Source organism: Erithacus rubecula (genome assembly GCF_903797595.1).
Source record: "Erithacus rubecula genome assembly, chromosome: 24".
Classification (NCBI taxonomy): Eukaryota; Metazoa; Chordata; class Aves; order Passeriformes; family Muscicapidae; genus Erithacus; species Erithacus rubecula.
In genome coordinates, this window is record NC_136676.1 from 1586340 (window position 1) to 1611731 (window position 25392).

Consider the following 25392-nt stretch of genomic DNA (forward strand, 5'->3'; position numbering starts at 1 on the left):
TTTGAAATTGATGTCACATCTTTTCTTTTTTTTTTCAAATGAGGACCAGCTGTTTGCTTTGCTTGTTTATAGCAGGCCATGTTTCAGGGATTTTTGGTTGTTTGTTTATTAAGATGTAGGCCCAGACTCTTGCAGGCAGGCTGCAGTTTGGGGTGGGGAGTGGATCCCAGCAGGCAGAAGATCCAGGAATGTCAGCACCATTTCACTTTCTGTTGGGATTTATGGAGGGGTTGACACCAAATGCAGCAAATTCAGGGATATTCCAGGAATGTCAGCACCATTTCACCTTCTGTTGGGATTTATGGAAGGGTTGACACTGAATGCAGCAAATTCAGGGATATTCCAGGAATGTCAGCACCATCCTGCCTTCTGTTGGGATTTATGGAGGGGTTGACACCAAATGCAGCAAATTCAGGGATATTCCACCAATCCAAATCCTGTGCCTCAAGCATTTCCCAAACCTGCTGGCATGGATCACCCACCTAGAGGAAAGAGCACTCCAAAGGGTTCCTGGCAGGCATTACCCCTCCCTAAAACCAGGGTCTATAAACAAAGGAAGCAAACAATGATGTCAGTTGACATCTTAATGGCCCAACAACATCAGATTCATGTGCAATTAATAACAAGGCTTTTGATCCTGCAATCAGCAGTTCTAAAAATCCATGTGCTTTCCCTGTACATTTGATTACATTTGAGGAAGCAAAAGGATAAACACTTATTAGCATTACAAAGTACTTTTCACGTTCAGCCAGAACTTCCTGGAGCATTTCTGGTCCAGCACGATGTGGTTTTTATTTTATCCTCCTGCATGTGTGGTGAAATGCTATTTATTTTGTTTATTCCAGCATTTATCCAAGACCAAGGGTGATTGGGAGAACATGCTGAGAAACAAGGTCTGAGAGAAAATCTTCATGCTTCACTGAATAGTCATTTTTTTTAAAGAAAGAAAGATCTTGAGCTTTTTTTTCTTTTTCTTTTTCTTTATTTTGGTCAGATTGCCTATTTTATTTCATGGCACTTGAAAGATATGTAAACTTTTATTGGGAGTTCTCATAAATTGAATTTATTGCTGCAAGAGTCTTCTAGCAATGGTAAAGTTTAGCTTGCTGGGTTTTATTAGTCAGAGTCAGTAAAACAGCAGCATCACTTGGTTTGAGGCTGAAAACCAAGTGTTTCTTGGAAACTCATATAGGAAAAAGGTACCTACAACACTACCCAATGTCTTGGAATTCCATGTTCAAGCCACAGATAGTTCTCACTATGGAGATATTTGTACACAGTGTCAAAATAGCACACAAACAATAAAAAAAATCCCCCATCCTGAATCCAAAGCAGCTTTGCTGAGTGTACTCCTGGAATTTAAAAGTTTTTTGAGCTTCCCCATTTCCTGCAGGAACTGATGAGTAACTCCAAATACCACGTTTAATGAAAAACAACACATTGCCCATTTAGTGAGAGGTTTGAGGCATTCCCCTCCCTGCACTAAGGGTGTTGAAACAGATTTTTTTCCACTCCATCAGCACCCAAGCAGATCTGCTCCTTTGGTTAATGGAAAGGATAAACCCAGCAGCAGCTGAGGATGTCCATGCACTGCAGGGCTGCTGGGATCCCCTGTGCTCCAGCACATCCCCCTTAGCTGCATATCCCTGAACACTGTTAATTCCTCTTCTTGCTGCTGCTCCTTTAACTTTGTCTTTTCAGCTCACTTGACAGACAGGAGCTCTGTCTTTAGCTTGAGCAAAGAGAATATTGAGGACATTCTTGTCAAACTTGGTCATTAACTACCAATAATGTCTGTGGCTTGTCATTAAAAAAGAATCAAGGAGAAGCTGATTAAATACAGCAGAAAGAAACAAAACTTTCCATTCCCTTACTTTTTCCTTGACACGTTGCACTTCATTTGAAGCCTGCTAATACACCAGCCAAAAGAATTGTAAGGGCCTGCCTGGATTCTTTCTTAATACAATGGTCACGGTTCAGTAGTTAGAATCTGTATAGAATTAGCCAGAAACATGGATGGATGGAAAAACAGACTAAAAGGCTGAAAAATAGCACTTCTTCATGGGCTTATTCCTTAGAAAACCTCATCAATACAGCACAGGTTTTTATTACTATTCTAAATAATGATCACAAAATTGCACACAGAAAATAAAGACATGAAATGTCAGAGCACTTCTTTTGCCTCGAATTTCAGAGTTGGCAAAAACTCAGGTCAGTGATTCCATGCAAGTGCTTTCCTGCTGAGATTTTTGGGGCAAACTTCATGTTGACTGCAAAAGCAGCTTAGAGCAGAATTAGCACAAGGAGCTGTGACACATCTTGTCCCATTTTTCCAAGTTCTGCTTCAACCAGCCATACCTGACAGCTGGAACCAGCAGCAGCACACACTGAATCCAACAGAGGCAGTGTGGAAATCCATCAGCACAGGCCCAGGGTGTGCTAGTGAAGGTGGATGTGATCCCATGGAAAGGCTGCAGGATGTTGCACTGCAGCACAAGCCATCCCTCCTAATGCAAGGCAGCTCAGCCTCAGAGGATTGCTCACCCCACAGCATCTGACTGCCATCCACACAAAATCAATAAGGACAGCACAGGAGACTTAATGGAGTCACTGGCACCTTTCCCATTTCAGGGCAAAGTCCTGCTGAGGAGAGGTTTCTTTCTTCTCAGACTTTTGTTGGTTTTGGGTTTTTTTTTGTTGTTGTTGCTTGGATAGCTAAAAGGTTTTCAAAGAGAGAAAGAAGCATCAATGTCTCTTGGTGAATGTGGCTTATGTTTGGAGGAAAAACTCAACACACCAGAGAGGAGATTGAGAGTTGGAGGTTCCCACCCAGGTCTCTGTAACAGGAAAGAATTGTTCTGGAAGTACAGGAAACAGGGAGTGGGGGCCCACACCAAGGCTGTGTCAGCCATGACAAGCAGATAACTCCTACACTGCTGCCTTCCTGTGCAGATCTTGGCAGAAAAATAAATAAAAAATAGATGTGTGGGAGGTGATTCATGTTATTTAAATCTATGGGAGAAGCTGCATGTGTATTCTTTGGAAAAGAAGAGAGCAAGAGTGTATTAGTATCCAGTGGGGAAATGACACAAGGGATGCTTTAGGATTCTTTGAAAAAATAGGATAAGAGGTGATATTCTTATGCTGGGGAGGGTTCAAGATCTAAAAGAAACTTGCTGGGAACTTTTGAAACAAAAACTCATCCTGCTCTATGGACAAGGCAGATGTAACAGTTGAAAGGAAATCTGTTCTGTTGAAAAGGGTTTGAATTCTGGCTGGTGCAGTTCCAGGAGCTCCTCACCTCCAGGTGCACTATGGAATCACAGAATCCTCCTGCTTGGAAAAGCCCTCCCAGACCACTGAGTCCCTGTTGTGCCCCATCCCCACCTTGTCCCCAGCCCAGAGCCCTGAGTGCCATGTCCAGGTGTTCCTGGGACACCTCCAGGGATGGGCACTGCAAACCTCCCTGGGCAGTTCCAATCCCTGAGCACCCTTTCCATGGGGAAATTCCTGCTGATATCCACCCTGAGCCTCCCCTGGCCCAGCCTGAGGCTGTTCCCTGGAGCACAGCCCAACCTGGGGCTGTCCCCTCCTGTCAGGGAGTTGTGCAGAGCCACAGGGTCCCCCCTGATCCCCCTTTTCTCCAGGCTGAGCCCCTTTCCAGCTCCCTCAGCTTCTCCTGGTGCTCCAGCCCCTTCCCCAGCTCCATTCCCTCCATGTCCTTCTTGTGGTGAGGGTCCCAGAACTGGACACAGCACTGGCCGTGCCCTCTGCACGGATCTTCCACTGGACACCAGGGAAGCAGCAATTTTGAAAAATTATTCATCTGAGACCCCCAGTCCTGCCTGTGCCTTATCTGCTGGCCTTCTGCTGAAAACCTAACCAGTGTCTATCTCCTAGTGAGCAGTCCTTAATTCCATAGACAATTCAGTCAGGGGCATATTGTTAACAAAACTGGGGTACAAGGTCTGAACCTGCTTCAGCTAGAAGGTGACTTCCACCAAAGAAATACAGGGCTCATTTTGAAGCTTTCTGGCTTAACTTCCTCCATTTATTCATACACTTATTTACTGGAAAGAAAGGAGAGGAGAGCACAGAGGGAGAAGGGAGGGAAGGAATCCTGGGACAGCACATGCTGGGCTGTAAAATGCAAAAAAAGGTTTTTCAAAACCGCATGTTCTAAACATCACCTTGGAGTCCCACAATAATAAATACTTGATATTACACTGTGAGGGTCTGACTGCCAAGTAACTATAGCAATGGACAGAAAAGCCTGTCTTTGGAAACATTCCCTCCTGCCTTAATTTTTCCCTGGGGTGGGGAAGGGGTACAGAGAATGTGCTCTAGATCCTTAATGGATAACATTTTCCAGAGCCCCCTCTGATCACTCAGTGACTCTGGGATTTAAAAGCAGCAGAGTGATTTCTCCAAAGGAAGCTGAACGTTCAAAACAATTATCCTGAACTATTCCATCCCCTTGGAAAGGGTTAATGCACCAGCTCCTGAGGTGAGGCTGTCAGGATACATTGAGACACAGCAACACAACCCTTTATGAAGTGCTTCACAATCCAGCTGCTCACCACTGCTTCCTTCATCCCAAAAAACAGCATTTCCAGGGAGCCCAACAGCCTGAAAATGAGTAAGTGTGAAGTGAGACTACACTGGCCTGCACTGAGCATTTGTTTTTGCCAACAGAAGACCACATTTCTGGGTTGGTTTTAAACACTGCCTTCTGGAATTTAATTTTCAGGATGAAAATTAAAGAATTATTTTGGAGGCTTCAAGTTATCTTTCCCCTCTTGATATTTTCCAGAGCTGTTTGGAAATGGGAGGGTGGAGCTGGCACTGCTGGGGCAGTGGTTTCAGAAAGCACTTCTGTAGCTATTTGGGGAAAAAACTGCTGGATCATGTTGGTATTTTTATAAGTAACTCAATGTGTGGCTCTATTTTGGATACCAACTATGCAGCAATGCAGACTGATTTGAGCAAATGGCAGGGGGAGGAAGAGAAAAGGAAGATCCCCTTACAGAACAAGGGTTGCCTTCTCCAGGGAAACCTCTTGAACCTGCAGGGGCTCAGTTTAACCATGTGCCTTTTAAGGTAAGTTTTTAAAAGCCATTTGGATGTTATAAGGAAGAGAAAATAATGGTTAATTGTGATTGTTCCATGATATGTGAAGGAGTTGAACCAAACCAATTAAAAGGAAAAATCTTCCATCCTGACTCTAGATCAAAACCAATTGTACTTTTAAGATAAATTTAAAAAACTAAACCAACAATAACTTCATCAAATTTTTGCCAGCTTCAAGAATTTCTCACTTCTGTTTGTGGCTTTAGTCTGTAATTGACTTGCAAAAGAACTTCCAGTTTTATGAAGCAGCAGAGCCTCCTCCACTTCAATAAAGAAAACTGCCAGAACTTGAAGAAATCAAAACAAGTAATCACAGCTAAAAATTACCTCACAGTGTGAATGGGGACATTAGTACTTGACAAACACCCTGGGGTTTTTTTCCACAAGGCTTCTAGAAAATGCCTTCACACCATTTGCAACACCAAGTTCATTATAGCAGCTTTGGAGACATTCTCAGTTGCTGGCTGCACAAAGCTGTGGCACAATGCAGGATGGGCTGAAGCCCCAGAGGTCAGAGGGAACCCTTCCCACAAGCACTTCCTCTAAAATTAGGAAATATATATTTGTATCTATCAGGGTGAAGTTCTTCTTTGTGAGGGTGGGCAGGGCTGGCACAGAGTGCTCAGAGCAGCTGTGGCTGCCCCTGGATCCCTGGAAGTGTCCAAGGACAGGTTGGACAGGGCTTGGAACAACCTGGGGTAGTGGAAGGTGTCCCTGCCCATGGCTGGGGGTAGAACTGAATGAACTTTAATATTCCTCCCAACCCAAACCATTCTGCAATTCTGTGATTGTCATTACCAACCTATTGTGTGGAATAACTTCTTGACAGAACGATCTTGCTGAGGTTATTTGGCTCCTTTTCTCAAATAAACAATAATGTTGGGGGCCCAGGTTGCTCCTAAAATGAGGCGAGTCCTGGGATATTGATAGGGATTGACAACAGCTGTTTTTACCTGTATCTCATTTCAGGCCCTGAAGAGCAAAAACCACAGAATTATTAGGGTTGGAAGGGATGTCTGGAGATCATGAATTTCCACCTCCCTGCCAAGGCAGGAACACCTGGAGCAGGTGCCACAGGAATGCATCCAGGTGGGTTTGGAATGTCTCCAGGGCTCCCTCGGCACCTGTTCCAGTGCTCTGCCACCCTCACGGAACGTTCCTCCTCCTGCTGAGGTGATGCAGGAGCTGTGTGGGGTGTAGGACCATTGCCAGGGAAAACCTGCACGTCCAGTGATGTACCCAACGCTGCAGTGCGAAGTTTTCCTGCACAGAGCCGGGCTCTTACCATGGCTGAGGCGAGAGCCGTGCGGGCCGCGGGGCGGCGGGGGCGCGCCCGGCCCGCGCGCCTGCGAGGAGGGAGGGATGCTGCCATAGGCCGAGGGAGGACACAGCACGAGCTCTAGACGGGGAGATGGAGCCCGGTCTTACGGGGGGGAAACGGTGCTTTGGGCCGGATCCTACGGGGAAAAAGGGGATTTTGGGCCGGCCCCAAGGTCGGGCGCGGCGGCCATGACGCCCTTCTGGCGGTTACCATGGCAACGACGGCGCGATCTCGCGAGATTTGCCGGCGCGGGCGATAGGTGGATCAGGAGGTCTCGCGAGAGTTGCGCGGGGGAGGAGGTGAGGGGACGGGGAAGATGGCGTCGGAGGGCGACCTGGGCAGGAAGTGGGACCGGTGTGTGGCGGATTCCGCCGTCAAGCTGGGTAAGGACCGCACGGGCATGGCGGAGCGGGAGGTCCCGGGGAAGAGCGGTAGTGATCCCCCGGACTCTCCGGACTTGGGAGAGCGGCCGCCGGCGTGTCCCCGTGGCGCGGGGCCCACTGTCCCCCGCCGCCCCAGGTTCGCCTCAGAGCGGTTGTGAGCCGGCGGGAGGCTCAGGCTGTCCGGAGGATCCGCCCTCATCGTCGCCCCCGGCGTCGGGTAGAGCCGGTGGCTGCGGGCCTGGCAAGGTGACCTTGGCCGCGGGCTCGGACCCCCGCGGGCCCGCTCCGCGCTGCGCCCCGGCTTACCGCGCTCCGGGCGGCTTTGCCTCGCTACTGCCTGTGCTGGAGGGAAGAGCTCCCCGTGGCAAATCTGGGCTCCGCAGGGAATGGGAGGAATGAAGGAGCGGCGGGCAGGCGTTAGTGCTGAGCTGCGGCGGTGGGTTTGCGGTCGCGGTGTGCAGGGCGCTCCTGTGCCGGGGGGCCGCGTTTATTGCCGGCGATCGCGGCGTGACACGCTCAGGGCTTTGGCACGTGTCACTTTGACTGTGTGACATTGAGCAGCGCCCGCCGTGTCCCAGCCCCGTTCTGCCTTTCCGTCAAGTAGAGGAACAGTTCTGTCGGTTTTTACCCGTATTTGTAAAGTCAGAGTTATGGCCGTGCCTTAATTTTCTGCAGCGAACCATTCACTGAACACTGTGAGTTTTCTGTGACTGGCTGCACGGTGACACCAGGCAGGGCTTGTGGCTTCCCAAAAAGCGTGTACAAACCTCCATCTGCAAATACAATGTATAGATGGAGAAATGCAGTGTCTGACACAAAAGGTATTAGTTCCGTGTTGGTGCAGATGTCTCTTTTAGAGCCATTAATAGTGTCTGGGAAATGTGAATGTTTATTTCTTGTTGCTGCAGTGGCCTTGTTCTTGAAAGCTGATGGGGAACTTGGGGGTTTTAGTTGCCTAATACTTTTCCATTAGAAAAGATGTTTAATAATTTTAAGTAAACTGAAACTTCCATTGTTTATAACAGACCTTTGAAAAGTGTCAAGTGCTCCAGAGCAGTGTTTTTCCTTATGAAATTCTATTCAGGTTTGTCTAACAAACATATTTGGACATGTTTATGTTTCCATAGCATTGGTTGCTTTATCATAAAATATTAAGTATGCCAAAGTATAAACAAGAACTTGTTCCATGCTGCAGCTGTACATGTCAGAATCCTGTACATCCTCTGCCCTGGAGGCTGAAAGAAATGGATACAGAGCTGGTTTCACAGAATCTGAGGCTGCTTTGTGCTGGAAGGCACCTTAAATTTATCTCATCCACCCCCTGCCATGTGCAGGGGCACCTTCCACTATCCCAGGGTGCTCTAAGCTGTGTCCAACCTGGCCTTGGACACTGCCAGGGATGGGGCAGCCACAGCTTCTCTGGCAAATCTGTGGCAGGGCCTCATCACCCTCACAGGGAAGAATTTTTTCCCATTATCCAACCATGTCCTGCCTCTGTCATTGGGGAGCCATTCCCCCTTGTCCTGTCTCTCCAGGCCCTTGGAAACACTTACTTTACTGTCACTTCCCTTCAGGTACTGGAAGGCTGCAATGAGGTGACCCCAAAACCTTCTTTTTTCCAGGCTGAACAATCCCAGTTCTCTCAGCCTTTCCTCCCAGCAGAGCTGCTCCATCCCTCTGATCATCCTGGTGCCTCCTCTGGCCTCACTGCAGAGTGCTGGGCCCCAGGGCTGGGGCAGCTCTGCAGGTGGGGTCTCACCTGAGTGGGGCAGAGGGGCAGAGTCCCCCCTCTGCTGCTGCCCACACTGGGGGATGAGCCCCAGGCATGGGGAGTTTCTGGGCTGGGTCATGTCCAGCTCTCACCCAGCAGCACCCCCAGGTCCTTCTCCCTAGGGCTGCTCCAAATCTCTTCATCCCTCAGCCTGGATTGTCCCTGGGGTTGTCCTGACCCAGGTGCAGCACCAGCACCTGCTGCTGTTAAAGCTGATGAGATTGCCATGGCTCACTCCTTGAGCTTGCCCAGCTCCCTCTGGACAGCCCTGTCCTCAGGCGTGTCTGTCACTTAGCTTGGTGTCTGTCACTGCACTCCTGACTCTGCACTGGGCTTTTCCTTTTGATTCTGTGGTTTTTTCCATCCTAAAGTTGCAACTGCTTTGCCTTGTGCCTGGTGCTCCAGTCTGAGGATTCCCACTGTTGGTTTCACAAGGATGCTGAGCAGAGATCTGCCAGATTAATGTTCTTCATTAGTCTGCCCAAAATCTCAGTCAGATTTTTGTTTTTCATTAGACTGCCCAAACAGGTCACATGTGCTGCATCTCCTTATCTTCACACCAAACCCAGTGGGATGGGCTCAGGCACATGTTTCTCTGCATGTGTGAGGGCACTTTTCTGCTTTGTGTGCTTTTAAAGTTGGTCAGTGACTGAAGCATTTGTACTGGCAACCTCCTGCATGAGCTGTGTGCTGACAACACAAATTTTTCTGTGGTATCCCAGTGGAAATAATTGTTTTCTCTGCAGGGGCATTAAAACCACGAGTGGTTGGGTTGTTTGGTTTTGTAATATTACTGCAAAGTTTGCTGGAGTTTCCAATAAATTATCAAGGGTGGTTGTTGTACTGGAAAGAAAGAAGGAAAGAAAATATATTTTTTTTACTTGAGATTTAGTTGTTCCATGGGATACAGGATCTTATAAACATCTTTTTTTTGTCAGACTTTTCCCTTTGGTGGTCACAATTTCCTTCCCAAATGCTCCTTTACATCCTTCCCAAGTGCTACAACCAGGGAGATCTTCCCAGCCAATGGCTGGGGAAAAACAAACATTGTGATTAGCCCAGTGTTTTCCCATTCCAGACTCTCTAAATAAAGGAAAACACTGAATTTCTTGCCTTGCATATGGGACATTTCCCAGTGTCTGTGGGAACTGTGGACAGATAACTCCTGTGGATTACTTTGAGGGCTGGTGGGACATGAGGAACAGAAAATGTGGAGAAGGGGAGGTAGAGCTCTCAGTCTGGCTTTATTGGCAGAAAAGTGGTTTGAATTCCAGCTGGGGCTGTCCTTAGCCCACCAGGATTCCCACTATGCTGTGTCAGTCAGGGTTTGGCCTCAGCTCTCTTTGTAGTTGTGCAATACTGTTTCAGTTGGAGACCAGGCTCCTGAAAAAAAAAATAAAAATTGATCTCCTGCCACTAAAACTTCCAAAATAAATATTTATCTTGTGCTGCATCTTTTGAAATGCTGTATTATGTTTTTGAGCTCTTGGTCACTACCTGTGTGGATCCTGTAATTTAGTATTAACTTTTTCCTGTTAGTTCCAAACAGAGGATGTTGTCAAGCAGTTGTTAGTTGTTAGAGCACGTTGTTAGGACAGTATTTAATTTCAAACAGTTCAGTAAACTTTTTTTATGCCTGTGCAGAACATTGAGCCATTGTTAAATGGAGCTTGTGGTCACCTCATTTTTATTAGGATGGTATTTATTTGTTTTGTTAATGATGTGGCTGTATCCAGGTGGTTTTGTTCCTCTTCCATTGCAGATGCAGCTTGAGCACAGTGTTTGTGTGCAGGGGTTTGGGTTGTGCTTTCTTGGCTGACCAGGGGGTTTCTGACAGACAATCCAGGTCCTGCTGGCTCTGGCTTTGCACCATCCTCAAGGCTTTTCACCCAGGCAGTCATTTAAATAATTTACATTTCAGTTCATTTTAGTTCTGTTCATTGTTAGTTTCTTACAGAAAACTTGTTTGTTTGGAGTGTGGGAACAGGGACTTGAACTATCCTGGTTTTCTTTTCCTTCCCAGCATGCAAACCTTCCTCAGCTGCTGTGTCCTCCCCACCTTCACTGCTATTTCTTCCTTTTCATCAGTACAGCTCTGCAGAGGGCTGGTGAAGTAAACACTGCTGTGCTCTTCCTCTGTCCTGCAGGCTCCAAACCCTGTTCAAAGGGTTGGTTTGTTGGTTTAACTGATTGATAGCTCGTGGCTGTTTATTTGGAATGACAATTACCCACAAAAGATTGACAGAGGTGGTTTTATTTTGCTGAAAGGCTGTAATTTTGGACAAATTATTATGATGTGCTGTTTGCAGGGGACAGAGAGGTAATAAGGAGTAGTGTGGAGGAGAGGGAGGTTTATGTGCCTGCATGTCTTGGTTTGGTTTGAGTCTGTTGTTGTTTTAAATGAGTTGAATGCTGTCATTTCCCTGATACTGAAGGTAATCCTAAGGAAGCTCTTTGCTTCTTGACTTGTGTGTGTGAAGTTGCTGTGTTGAAGTTCATTTTTTTTCAGGAGAGAAATGTTTTGATGTATGTCTGTGACTGACCAAAATTCAGCCTGGAAGCTTGTAAATAACCCAGTGTAGTGATTTCATTTTCCTCTAATCCTCTGTTTTGACATCTGAAAATAAAATGCTTCTAATTTCCATTTAATAGGGATTTTTTTTTTTTTTAAGAGAAAAGGGCACTTTGAATTCTCCTGCAACTGTTAACATGATTTCTTCTGCCTTTCATCATCTGGCCTGCTTGAATAGCTGTTCTGTTAATGGCAAGGATGAAATGGTATTGTTTGTGTCATTCCACAGATTGGATATTTCAGAAAGGATCATTGGATGGATTGCAATGTCAGTATTTTTAAATAATCCTTCACATGGTTATGAATAAGATAAAGTCAGTCTATATAATGATAAAACTTGATTACACTTTCTCAAAACTGGATTAGACTTTGTCTAAATATACAGAAATCCTGAAATTCCTGTTTTGAAGTGTTTTTTTGCTTGGCAGTTGTATTGTGGCCATCCAGTCTTAGCTACCAGACCAGAAGGCTTGTTCCAAACTCCTTTGGGGTTTTGTTTTCAGTGCTGGAGAGCATGGATATTATGTGAACACACAAGTGCATTGTTGTGTGAGCTTTGTTAGAACCCCAAGTTCTTTTTCCTGCTTGTACAGAAGATCCAGCTCTACAAGTTGTGTCTTGCCCAGCCTGAGTAAACATGGACTGCTCGTGGCTCAGGCTGTGCAGGGAGGCAGCACAGACAACAAAAAATGTTTGCCTTGGAAGAGGTGGGCAAATGCTGTTTTGAGAATAGGCTCTTAGTCTAAAATCTAACAGCAATATTTAGTTATGATGTTAGCAGAGCTCTGAATACAATGTCCATTTACAATTTAAGGGAGTGTTATCTTCTGTTGGAAGAAAAAGAGGAAACTCTTTAGAAATCCAGGTTCTCTCCTATCTGCATTGTGCCCTTGGTTGGGACTGAGTCAGGGAGCTGTGCCCTGCTGGGCTGTGCCCCACCAGCTGTGTCACCTCCTGGTGGCCTTTGGAGCAAGAGAAGCTGAGAGAGAAGAGCTGTGACAATCCATCTGCAGCCTTTGCAAACCCCAGACCTCCTGAGCTCTGCTGCATGGGAAATGAGCCCAAAATGCCCTGACCTCCTGAACCTCTGCTTTAGTGCACTGATGAGATGCCAGCTCTGCCTTTTTTGAAGGTGGCATGCAGTGACAGTGCTCAGGGGAAAGGGACTGTAGACAAAGAATATCCTGAAGTTTGGTCCTGGAGAAGTTACAGCAGTAGGTGGGAACAAGACTTTGTTGGCTTTTTATATCAGAAACAGTTTCTCAGAAAATCCTTTCAGGGCTGCTGGCACATCCTTGGTAATGATAAATGACTAGCAAGAGGTTTGAGAAGGATGAGGCTCCTTTTCTCTTCATTCCTCCAGAGGGATGCTCCTGAAACTCTTGTTGCTCTCAGTTGTCTCTGTTCCCGAGCTGGGCCAGCAGACGTCAGTACTGGCCAGCTGTGCTGGGTGGCTGTGAAGCATTGCCAGCCCTCAGAGTGTTTACTCCTGCTGAATCTTTCTTTTCAGCAATGTTACTGTTTTTATTAGCAGAACATATAATTGCAGTGAGACAAGGTAAAGTTTCCTGTCAGAGGGGTATTTTATGTGTTACAAGAGAGAATATTGTTTGTTTCTTTTACAGGAGCTTCTAAAGCAAGCACAGCCCTGATTTGTCTAAATGTTTGGTGCAGCATTGATCACAGAATCCCAGAATAGTTTGGGGTGGGAAGAACCTTAAAGCTCATCCAGTCCCATCCCTGCTATGGGCAGGGACACCTTCCACCATGCCAGGCTGCTCCCAGCCCCATCCAGCCTGGCCTTGGGCACTTCCAGGGATCCAGGGGCAGCCACAGCTGCCAGGTGTGCCAGGGCCTGCCCACCTTTGCAGGGGACTTGCACAATCCATCATAGAGCAGCTTCCACTCCTCTCCCCTTCCCCTTTTAAAGGAGAGAGAAAGCATTTGTGCCCTCAGGTCTCTCAGTTCATTCAGCAGTCTCAGGTGTGGGGTTGAAGTTTCTGGTCCAGTGTCTCCTTGGTGCTGCTGCCTGTGCCTCTGTACAGTGCTGATGTTTACCCAGGCTTTGCCTTTGAGTCACCTGACCCTGAGTGCTTAAGGGTGAAAGCAGCCCCTGAAAGCATGTTGGGATTTTGGATTAGAATGATATTTGGATATTAATATTTTGTTATTCCAATTTTTCTCTGTTACTACAGTCAGATGCTAGTATAAAACAAAACTCTCTTTTTTTCTGCTTCTTTCTTGAGTACTTGGTATATAATTTCACTATGTTTTCTTCTGATGTCCATGCTCATTTTTCTGTCTGCTCTGCAAACAATCCACACCACAGGGGAGATGGGAATGAAAGCTTCAAAGTTTGAAGAAAATCTGATTCCTGCCACTAAGACCTTGCAAAGAGTCTGCTTAAAATTAATTCTCTCCGTAAATAAGTGATTTCATGGTCTCGGATTTCTAACTGGTGCTAAGTGCTGCCCTGGTGTTTGAAGGCAACTTCCCTCCACATTTTTGCAAAGCAATTCTTTATGTATCTTGTCAGGCTGGGATTGGAGGCTGAAACTCTCAGTTTTGTAGTGTGTGTGGAATGGCAAAGGAAAATAATAGTTTTTGTTTTGGGATTAAGTAATTGAAAACCTTCCAGCTGCTATAGTAACAGCAACACATCTGCCAGATGTCAATGAGCATATTTTAATCCTTCTATTTTAAGTTTCAAGCTATTGAAGCATAGTACATCTAGGTGTGGCTGTGTTAGTAGCTGCCTCAGCCTGTAGCTACTTGGGTAGCCTAGGAAAGAACCATGTAGTATCACTGCTGGAGCAACTGCTGATTAAATTTATAGAAAAAGCTTTTCCCAGATGTTCTTGTGGGGCAGGAGCCCATCCTGAAGATTTGTGTTTCTCTCTGAGACACTTTTATGATGTCCTGTTGGGTATACAGCACGTGCTCTCCTGCATGTTAGATTGATTGGAGGTACTGGGACATTTTTCTTGGAAGGTGTAAGGGCCAAAAAAGCAGAAAGCAAATGTTTTGGTGCCTGGGCTTGCTGCCTAATGCCAATTCCATGTGCCTGTGCCTCTCTGTGTGCCTGGGGAGCAGGGCTGAGGTGCCACACAAGTGTCCTGTCCCCTGTTGACACTGTAAATGAGTTTAGGCTGAAGTGATGAATGTGGGGTGGAAGAGGCTGTTTTTCTAGTTAAACATTTTAAACTGTCAGAGAAGGTGAAAAATGAGTTGTACTCTTTCCTGTGGCCTTTTCCTCCAAAGAGTCTGTCATGCAAGAAAGAGAGGGAATATGTGCCTGGCGTGGATCAAGCCCTTTGCTTTTCCATGTTCGTTTGTTTTTATTGTAAGATAAACCTTTCATGTTTTATTGTTATGAAGTTAAAGCCTGGCCTAGAGGTGCTGATCTTTAGCAGGAACAGCTGGAGTGTCCCTGCTCAGGTGGGAGGCTCTTTGAAGAGACATGTTGCCTCTTTAAGAGGAAATGGAGCATGTGAGAACTTAAACCTGTAAAACTCATCATCAGCTCTGCCATTGTTTATCTCTGGTGTAACTTTATATAGAATTAAAGTGAAATGCATTACTTTGCTCCCGAGGCAAGATGGTTTTGCTCCCCCTTGGTCTTGGAGACACAGGAAATGACCACATAACCACAAATACTTTCTAGTGGAATGAAGATGAGCGACAAACTTCCCACAGAAAGAGGTTCTTAACCAGATGGGCTAATGAATTAAATGTAGCTGAAGGTTCTGGTTGTAAGTTAAAACCAACTTCTAACTGTTCAAACCAAGTAGAAAAGAGCAAATGCTGTGCATGCAGTGGCTGCTGTGAGGAGCAGAGCTGGTGATTCTGGTGGACAGGGTGTGGTGATCACAATGGTTTGGAGCACAGGCTGTGGTGCCTCTGTCAGGGGAGGAGTGACCCAAGCTGCCTGTGGCATGAGAAAAGCCAAGGTGCTTTCTTGGCTTTGGTTCTGAAGTTGCCTTCTTGCCCAGGAAGGCAGAACCCATTGGTTATCAGATCTCCTTCACTTCTCTGTAGTGTTTTCATTATTTAATGCAAGGTCTTAGCTATCTTCCCATCATTTTTTTCTACTCATTGTCACTATAGACTCCTTATGCTTGGAATGAAGTACAATGATAGCCTCTAAAATGGCACAAAAAAAGTGTTTGCATGAAGAATCCCTTCAAACGAGCTGTTTCAGAAAAAGCTTTCTGAAGACAGAGTAGTTTTTCCTCAGTCAGTTGTGCTGGACCACATCTGTTTAACAGTGATGTTGGTGTGGGGGAAGGCCTAGTTTGTGTTTTAGGCTTAGGCTGAATTGCAGTTGACATAAATAATAAATTTTTCACCTTTTAAGTGTATCCTGTAGCTTCCCCCATGGCCAACAGGAAGCAGCATTGATGGCATGTGAGTGCAGCCCTTACAGAGGGGCTGTAATGTGAGAAACATCTGAAGGAGTGAAGAGAGCACAAGATAATGACAATTTCTGGAAGTAAATTGAAAGAAACTCTATTAATTATAGCTGCTTCCTTAGTGCAGGGTTGTGTTAAGACAAAACAGGGACCAGTTCAGCATCAGACTGGTGAGAAGAATGTGGGTTTGACTGGTGACATGGAAAATGTGGTGACATTAGAAACTGCCCAGGCTATGCATGGAGATGATGCAGAATTTGTCATCCTGTAAATCATTTCTCATTGATTAGCTAAGCTGTTTGGATTGGCAGAGGGGATCTTCCCAGGGACAGGAAGGGCAGGACTGGGATCACTCCCTCATGGCAGGGCTGCTGCACTGGGCACTCCAAACAGTGCTGGTGCTGTGTGATCAGAAAGAACCTCCCCCCAAAGTCCTGAAGTGCAGCAGCCCAACCAAAGCAGCTCCTCTGAGGCTGTAGGAACAGGCTGGCAGAGGAGGCAGCCAGGGCACTATGGGATGGATTCTGTAATGGTAATTATCATTAGAGGCATCAGCACTGCAGCAAAGGTGGGGCAGGAGGGCTCTGCTGGGAGGGGCTGGGGGATCAGAAGGCTGAGCTCTGGCTCTGGGGTGTCTCTTCCAGGCTGAGCACTGCTCAGTGGTCTGAAGGAGCTGCTCCAAGGAGTGTCTGTACTGTCTGAAAGGCACAAATCCCTGAGCTCTGAGCAGACACCTGAGGATCCCTTGGCTGTGCAAATGATTAGAGTGCAAAGCTGCCCTTCCCCCCAGCTCTGAAGTGTCTGGGGGGTGATGTCAGCAGTGCTTGGTGGGCACTAGGGCTCTCTCTTCTGCATGTTTTGTGAGCCCACTCCTAAGCTGCAATGACCTGGTAAAGTAGTTACCTCTGGCACAACTCAGATCTCTAGTAAAATGAAGAGGTTTTCAAACCAGCTCCCATTTCCAGCTCTCAGTAATGTCCTGACACAGAGTGAACACGAGGGGCTTTGCTCAGTTTGTGTTTGCTCACCTCTTCCCAATATTCAGGGGTTTATACTCAACAAAAAACCTGGGGCTTACTTAAGGTATGAGGTGCTGCATCTAATGTACTGAGAATGCAAAGTATTTTTTGAGTAATTTGTTCTTCAACAGAAGCTAGCAATGTACTTTTTACAAGGAAAAAAATTTGAAGAACACAAGGAAACTTGAAAAAAAGAAACATCATCCTGTATGCCACAAGGGTACAGGATTCCTGGGCATTGTTCTGGACTCAACCCACTTACTAATGCATTCAGCAGGATCATGTGCTTTTAGGAATGAAAAAAAAAGGATGTATTTTAATTAACAAATTCATCATATTTCATTTCTTGTATTGAAAGGAAAGAGTTGAAATCCATAACAAGGTGTGTTTGCTGCAAAATAAACCTGAAGCTGTTGGTTTGGGTTTTTTTAAATGACCATATGCATGACTGATTTTTTTTTTTCTTTTCTTTTGAGGCACTTCCGTGCCTTATCTAAAATTCTTCTCTTCAGTGGACATAATTAAAGGTAGAATTAGCCCACTCAGCTGCAAGTTTTCACTGTGATATTTATTGGGTCCTGAGAGGAGTTTTGCAGACTTCTCTGACATCTTGCATAAAATCATAAGCTCACCTTCCAAGGAAAGCAAAAAATTCTTTTTAAATATGCCGAGTTTTTTAGCGGTGCTGAGTAATTTTATTTCAACTGCTGCAGTTATTTCTATGTATAGTGTAAGGATGTGAAAAGTCATTCACTTCTAATGTGTTTAAATATGCTCCATAATGAATGTTGTGGATGTGAAAGATAAGCAGCCTGGAGCTTTCTTTGTAAGGTATAGGGTAACACAAAGCTTCAAAGTTCTGCTGCCCTCAGGACACACATTGAAGCAGTTAAAGTAGTGAGATAAATGAAATACAATGAGATATTCATCTGCAGAATCTGAAGCTCAAGGACACAATAAGTTTTCATTTAAGTGTTTCTCATTCGCTGACAATGAGCCAAATAAATTTTAATTCCACATTGTAGATGGTGACAGAAATTCAGGAATGTTCCCTGGGATGATAGTCTGGTTTGTTTCCCAGATATTTCTGATAATGTACTTATTACATATGTTGGGATTCTAATGTGAATTAGCTGCTTACAGTTATTTAAGAAAACAAGAATTGTTTTTTTAGGTTTGTTATATAAGAACTCTCTGGTTTGGTGTGCTGAACTAACATGTAGTTGGATATTCATAGTCTGATGTTCATACTCTGATATTCCTGAGTTGGAATAAAGAATTACTGTGAAGAACTAAATCATTTTTCATTACTTTGCTTTATCCTTATCCTCACCCACTGCATTTCTTCTTACAGGTGCTGGATTTGGATTAGGAATTGTTTTCTCAGTCATCTTCTTCAAAAGTAAGTACACTGCATTAATCTTGGCTGCCTGCTTCCCACTTGCCATCTGTTGTAGGTACAGTTAGAAGTCTCTAAGGCATGTAAAAGTTAATCAGCTTGTTAGACTAATTCTTCCATTGTTTGTCCTATCTTTTCCTTTGAAATGGACTTCCCAAAACTTAATTATGTACCAAGGATGTTATCCATGGCACCTCTCTGAGCTGCTCCTGTGCTCAGCTCAAATCCTGGAATGGCAGGAGACCCTGAGCCAAATCACTGGAGCCATGTGTCTAGACACCAATTTGTGCCAGCCTTGCCTGGGCTTTAGAACTGATCTTAGTTCTTCAGCTGTGCTTTAAAGCAGAATCATTTTCAGTAATACCTTGAATTCAGAGATTGCTCTCTGTTAAATTCTAGACACATGTTACTGTTACTGTAGTGGGCTGGTTTGGAGGATTTTAGAACTTGAAAATGCCTAGAATGGATCTTCTAATAATTTATTCTTTCTTGGTGCTTATAGAGCAATGTATATTCCTTGACTTTTTCCTCTCTGCTTGCCTCTTCCACAGGAAAGACATGGCCTATTGCATTTGGGTCAGGGATGGGGTTAGGAATGGCTTATTCCAATTGTCAACATGACTTCCAGTCTCCATATCTTCTCCATGGTAAATTTGTAAAAGTAAGTATCTGTGTGTCATGGTTTGACACTGGCCCAATGCCAGGCACCCACCCAAGCCTGGTTTACCATCCCCTGCCACGGCTGGGCAGAGGAGAGAGAAAAAATTAATGAAGGGTTCATGAGTTAAGGACCAGGAGAAAACACTTCAAGGGCAAAACAAGTTCAACTTAAAGTTGCAAAGTGAATTTGTTACTAACAAAATCAGAGGAGGATAATGAGGAGTGAAATAAGGCCTTGAAGGTCCTTTTTCCCCTCAGCCCCTCTCTCCTTCCCACCTCAGCACAGGGTGAGGATCTTGGTCAGTTCATCACTGAGGTTTTCTTCCCCTTTGAGACCATGGGTGTGTCCCACAGGAGACAGTTCTGCCTGAACTTCTGCAGGGTGGGTCCAATCTCACCAGCAGCAGCCATCCCAAAACTGCTGCAGTGTGAATTCCCCCTTGGTAAATTATCCTCCCAAAACTGCTGCAGTGTGAATTCCCCCATGGATAAACTGTCCCCCCAAAACTGCTGCAGTGTGAATTCCCCCATGGATAAACTGTCCCCCCAAAACTGCTGCAGTGTGAATTCCCCCATGGTCCTCTTTCCACAGGGTCCAGTCCTTCAAGGACAGGCTGCTCCAGCCTGGGAGCAGGGGCCCCCTCTCCTCATGGGGTCTTCCACTGGATCACAACCTCCTCCAGCATCCACTCTGCTGTGGGCAGCTCTCCCAGGGGCTGTGGGTGGATCTCTGCACCCCTGTGGATCCCAGGGGCTGTGGGTGGATCTCTGCATCCCCACAGGCTGTGGGTGGATCTCTGCATCCCTGTGGATCCCAGGGGCTGTGGGTGGATCTCTGCATCCCCACAGGCTGTGGGTGGATCTCTGCATCCCTGTGGATCCCCACAGGCTGTGGGTGGATCTCTGCATCCCTGTGGATCCCCAGGGGCTGTGGGTGGATCTCTGCATCCCTGTGGATCCCCAGGGGCTGTGGGTGGGTCTCTGCATCCCTGTGGATCCCCACAGGCTGTGGGTGGATCTCTGCATCCCTGTGGATCCCCACAGGCTGTGGGTGGATCTCTGCATCCCTGTGGATCCCCACAGGCTGTGGGTGGATCTCTGCATCCCTGTGGATCCCCACAGGCTGTGGGTGGATCTCTGAATCCCTGTGGATCCCCAGGGGCTGTGGGTGGGTCTCTGCATCCCTGTGGATCCCCAGGGCCTGTGGGTGGGTCTCTGCATCCCTGTGGATCCCCACAGGCTGTGGGTGGATCTCTGCATCCCCAGGGGCTGTGGGTGGATCTCTATCCCTGTGGATCCCCAGGGCCACAGCTGCTCCCTGCTCTCTGCCTGCAGAGGAATCTCATCTCTGGCCCCTGGAGCACCTCCTGCCCCTCCCTCTCCACTGACCTTGGTGTCCCCATGTTGTTTCTTTCACATGTTCTCACCTCCTCTTCTCTGGTTAGAAGAAAAGCTCTGCCCCTTTGTTTGGAGTTTTTTCTTAAATCTGTAATAACAGAGGCATTCCCATCATCTGGAATTGGCCCAGCTTGGCCAGCACCATATCCATCTTCAGAGCCATCAGGGACTGGCTCTGCCAGACATGCTGGGAGCTTCCAGCAGCTTCTCACAGGAGCCACCTCTGTGACCCCCTGCTACCAAAATCCAGGCCATGCAAACACCTAGCCCTGGTTGGTAACTGTTCACAAGTCAGATTATCCATTTACATGGATATTCCTCTGCCTTTCCCAAAGGAGTGCTAGTAGGAAGAAACTTGTGTTGCCAAAGCTTCAGTAGCTGGTGTGTTTAACAGTAAATTCACTAGGCTGAATACATGGAATTAGTTTAACAGATCCTGCAGGTAGCTTTTCCCACAACCTGAAAACACAATAAAAATACATGTCAGTAAAGCAGAAAAGCTAAACTGGTGTTAAAGTTCTTCAGACTTTAAAAGAGATGAGCTGGGAAGAAACTGAAAGTCATGTCAGGCACATCAGGTAGATCTGTCTGTGGAAGTGGATCTTTGATCTTCTGTTGGGCTTTGGGTTGATTATTTTTCAATATGAAAACACTGATCACTTGTAAGTTTTGTGGCTTGTCTGTCTGCATAGTAATGTAGTAGTTAGACTGGGAAAAAATAGACCCTGTAAGCAGTTTTGAAGAAGATAATCTCAATGAGTTCAGTATTAATACTGAAGTAAAACATTTAAAAACATTTTACTATGCAGAAGTAAAATTTTTAGGAATTGATTAGATGGCAGGAACCATTTGTGCAGTCACAAACTGGCTGCAGTGCACCAGTCCACAAACTGATTCCATTAGTATTTTCTTAATTTCTTCATGTGTAGAGTTAGGGCAGTTCTCATGATAATAATTATGAGATAATTTATCACTGTGGCATGTGGAAACAAAAGGAATGTGGGTGTGTGTTTGGCTCCACAGAGCCATGGCCTGGTTAAATGGTTTCAGTTGCACTGATGGAGAGGCACCAGTGCATATTTCCATATTTCCAGGACATATTTCCAGTGACTTCAGCACTTCAGAAAGCACTGAGGTAACATATTCTGCCAGGAGCAGGACACAGAGTGCAGAGATCCCTCCTGCATTGCTCCTCTGCCTGGTGCAGGAGGCCTGCAGGGCTTTCCAGGCTTTTCCTGCTGCTTGTAGAGCTGCAAGTTGAGCCTGGTGCTCCCTGGGTTTGCTGCAGATGAGCTTTGGGCAGCCTTCTGCAGCCCTACCAGACACAGCTGCTTACAGATAGTCTCTCCAGCTGCCTGCTAAAGGAAATAATAACAAGATTCTCCACCAAATAAAATCTTTGGAGAGCAATATAGAGAAACTGACTTGGATACAGCTGATCAGCATTACCAGCTACTTCCCAGAATCCAAAATTTGGCTTTTCTGGCCAGATTTGTTAACATTAAAATGTGCTAGTACTCCACAGCATCCTGAGATTGTTCCTCCAATTTATATCTCCAAAAAAAAAGCTGAAATGACATGTCTGTGGCTTCATGTGAGTGATAAATGCACTGCTCACATGTTCTGAGAGAGCATTATTCATTCAAGGGTGCTTGTTCCTAGGGATGCTGGGCAGCAGAAAACAGTGTCTGGTCACCCTAGGAAGGGATTTTATTTGGATTAAGAACTAATCTGGGGCAGGGTAACTGGAAGGACACTTCAGATGCCTGCATGGCACAAGACAAATAGTTTCCAGTGCACTGTCTCCATGGCTTTCTCTGGCACAAAGAGGCTGAGAGAAGGAGAATGCAGATGAAGCCATCTCATGGTTAATGTCATTTATTCCCCCCAAAATATCATGTCATGGATAATGGCTCCAGGGTTATTGCAACAAAATTATTTCATTTCTCTTGGTTAGGAACATGGAAAATATTGTTGCATTATCACTCATCTGTTTTTTTCCTAGAAAAAAATTGATATAACTAAACTTTGTAGGATTTCCTTTACAAAACTGACTTCTGTTCAAATGCTAACATGTCAAAATGATAGAAACTGAAAAAATCAGCTTTATTGGAGGGAAATGTAACTCAGATTAACTGGTCAAAATTATTTCTAGTTTTCTGAGCCTGTCAAGTTCACAGGGTCACAGGAGAGCTCAAATTGGAAAGGACTGAAAGGAGGTCATGGGGGTGAGCTGTGAGGTCAGCCCAGGTTACTCAGGCCTTTACCTGACTGGGATTATTCATTCTTCAGGATCAAGTTCTTAATTCTGAATCCTGAGTCAGAGTGAGAGAGGACAGAGCACCTTCAAGGTACTGAATAATCAGGAGATGCCAGAGTGACTTTGCAGCTGTTGTGGCTGGAACTCAGCTCATCACACTGCCCATCCTTTGGGTTAAAATTTCATCATGAAACCCCAACACCAGTGCAGGAGCCATTCATCTAGACTAAAGAATACTTAAAGTGCAGAAGAGTTTGTGGTCAGAATATTCCAAGGGCTTTTTAAGTCATTTGATCAAGTGGTTTTCACTGTGACTTCAGCAGAATTTAAAATCAACATTGTCACATTTATTTCAAGGTTTAAAATGCAATGGCTGTGAATTACACAGTCCATATTTCCTTGCAAAATGGAAAATACCCTGTTTTTTAGGTTATTTAGCCTGTGTTACCACCCAAATCTCACAATCCTGTACTTTGATAGGAATGTGGATTTATATTGATGTGCAAGAACACAAGAAGGCAACTGCAACTTTGTGGCTTTGATTTCTCTTCAGCCTGTGAATAGTTACCTTGACCAATAATGTGAGGTTTTTTTGAAGTACCAGTTTATCAGAATGGAGGGTTATGCATGAAAACATGGCATACTTCTGGCATGGAAATAGCTGCTTAATTCCTCCATGTACAACCTCTTGCTTTAGCAAAGGATGAAAACATTCCCTGGCCCTCTGGAAATGTCCCAGAGCTCTGGGACTTGCTTTACATCCTGCAGCACCTTCCATGTAAGGAACCCAAATGGCTTTTTAATAATATAACCTTCTTGCTTTACAGGAACAGTGACTAGTGGCTGAGACTATCCCAGTGGGAAGGAAGGAGAAATCAATGATTATTCCTCAGGAATACTGAAGTGCCCCTGGAATAAGCCAACATTCTTCAGTAACCATCACCAGTAACTCTTTATACTCCAACAAACTGTTTCTGTCTATGAAACAAAGTTCTGATGCTTGTTTTGTATGGTGTCTGAAAAGTGCAAGGAAGACCTCTTCTGGGAAATAAATAAAAGAAAATTGGCCTTCTCTGGTGTGTTGACTTTGTATGTGAGTGAGAGAGAGGGAGAATGGAAGGAGAGAACTTCAGCAGCTGGGACCACCTGGGCCACTGGGAGAGCTGCTCAGCACAGCCAGCCATCCTGTGTTCCTCCCCACTGCTGAGAGCAGCCCCCATCCTGCACCAGTTCAAAGAAGCATTCCCACCTCATAAATCACCACTAGACCCCTGCTGCTTGGGCTGTGTTTGGAGAGGAATATAAATACTCCTATGTCCTGTTTGTACAGTTGCCCTTTAAAACTGGAGGTTTGTCCTCTCAGAAGAGGCAGAATCCAAAGGGGTAAATCCAAACTGTGTGATGGATGCAGCAAGGCCCTGCTGTCTCTTGTAGCTTTGGGTCATGGAGTGACCCCTGTTTGAAACCTCCCAGGATAGCGGGTGAGTTAAACACATCCTCGTGCCATCTGGCTCTCAGCTTACCTTCTAGGCTGATTGTTTTTGCACCCCTCAACAGAGAGGTTTCAGTGTCTGGGAATGGGTCACAGCTACTTAAAGCTCTTCATTGCCTTGGCAAGACACTGCTCTAAGCACTCCCTTCTCTACACCCAGCCCAGCCCTTGTGCTGCCTTGCTGGCACCTTGTCTGCTGCTCTTGCCCTGGCTCAGCAGTTTGTCTTCACTGCTGCTTTACTCAGCACAGTTCTCCAGCTATGGAGATGACTCTCAAGGTTCTCTCTTTGTCCCACACTTGTGTGATGTGCACATAGCACAAGGAATGAGTTCATGTCTCAAGAGGGAAAGGGAATTGCTTAGGTTGATGCAGAACTTCCCTTTATTTAAACCTGTTGTTTTGCATGGTGAGTGCTGATAGATGAGAAAGTGACAGAACAACTCCTATTCTGCACAGCAAACAGGAGAAAGGGAAGCAAGTTGTGTGAGTTGTTTTTTAACCTGCCAGGAAAGGAAGGGGATGCAGTGGTAGGCTGTAGCTCAGAGGGCTTGAGAAGCTCCTTCTCCTGCAGTCCTGAGGTGTGGGAGCTGCTGCAGCCCTGCACCCCCAGCTCTCCTGGGCACTCTGTGCATCCTGTGCTCTGGAGGAACGTGTCGAGCTGTGCCCAGAGTCAACAGAGGCTGCAGAGCTCGCCTGGAGCAAAGAACTTGTGAAATGAAACAGCTCCAGTGCCAGAGCAGCATTAGCACTGTCAGAGCATGATACCATCCAGGACCATTGCTCCAGCATGTCCTTGTTTTTCCACCTCCTCCCTTGCCGGACTGCATTCATCAGTCAGGTCAAAACAGCTTATTGGAAACAGGATATCTTTCTTCCCAATTTTGAATCATTTTGTCTGGCCCCAATTTTTAATTTGAGCTATGTACTTTGGAGCCATAGCTCCTCTGTGGTTTGGAAAGGGGTTTTATTGAGCTCTCAGTGTGTGTGCTGCAGTCTGGGGAGCCAGTGGGATCTGCTGGAGAGAGGAGCCCCAGCCTGGGCAGGACCCAGGAGAACCAGAAGGGGTGACAACACCACACAGGGCAACTGTCTGTGCAGAGAGAGCTGCAGCTCCTGGCCAATGGGGAGTTCCATTTCTATTTAGTGTCCCTGGTAATGAGGCATCCTGCCCTTACATGCTCTGCTTCAGCTCCAATATGACTTCCTAGACTTAATTCCTACCTTGGGCTGCTGTGACCTGTGATCAAGTAGTTCTTGTAGCCCTTGAACTCACAGATAGTGATTGTAGAGATCAATTCCCAGTGTGTCCTTTACTGCTAGAGTGACAATAATCACAGCAAAGGTGTTCAAGTCAACATGGGTGAGTGTGAAAAAAATGCACAATTCTAGAAGTGGAATTTAAATTTTTCACTGCTCTTTAAATGGGTAAAAGCATAACTTTTTGGTTTTCTTCACAGCTGCCTTGCTTCTTCTTGTCTGTGTTGATGTATATGTATATATATATGTATATGCACATATAACTACCACTGTATTTGTTTTGCTTTATTTAATTAAAGATGTATTATCCCAAACCT

At 45.7% G+C, this 25392-nt stretch overlaps 2 protein-coding genes across 3 annotated transcripts in view; one reads left to right on the plus strand and one right to left on the minus strand.

Moving 5' to 3' along the window:
• The window catches only part of CAPZB (capping actin protein of muscle Z-line subunit beta), a 63156-nt gene extending 56610 nt beyond the window's left edge, over positions 1–6546 (minus strand). For both annotated transcript variants that reach the window (XM_079326202.1, XM_079326201.1), the window contains exon 1: positions 6416–6546. In XM_079326202.1, the coding sequence (XP_079182328.1) occupies positions 6416–6502 (87 nt within the window). In that variant the 5' untranslated portion in view covers positions 6503–6546. The remainder of the gene's footprint in view (positions 1–6415) is intronic.
• Positions 6547–6724: 178 nt separating this feature from the next.
• On the plus strand, positions 6725–23397 carry MICOS10 (mitochondrial contact site and cristae organizing system subunit 10). The gene is made up of 4 exons (XM_079326206.1): positions 6725–6834; positions 17963–18010; positions 18559–18668; positions 23153–23397. The coding sequence occupies exons 1-4, from the start codon at positions 6768–6770 to the stop codon at positions 23159–23161; spliced, it is 234 nt and encodes a 77-aa protein (XP_079182332.1). The 5' UTR covers positions 6725–6767; the 3' UTR covers positions 23162–23397.
• The last annotated feature ends 1995 nt before the right edge of the window (positions 23398–25392 follow it).

Excerpts from the sequence above, each read along its gene's own strand:
- MICOS10 (XM_079326206.1), top strand. The coding sequence starts at position 6,768 with ATGGCGTCGGAGGGCGACCTGGGCAGGAAGTGGGACCGGTGTGTGGCG. Across the intron at positions 6,835-17,962 it reads GGATTCCGCCGTCAAGCTGG|GTGCTGGATTTGGATTAGGA; the intron begins GTAAGGACCGCA and ends TTCTTCTTACAG. Across the intron at positions 18,011-18,558 it reads CTCAGTCATCTTCTTCAAAA|GAAAGACATGGCCTATTGCA; the intron begins GTAAGTACACTG and ends CCTCTTCCACAG.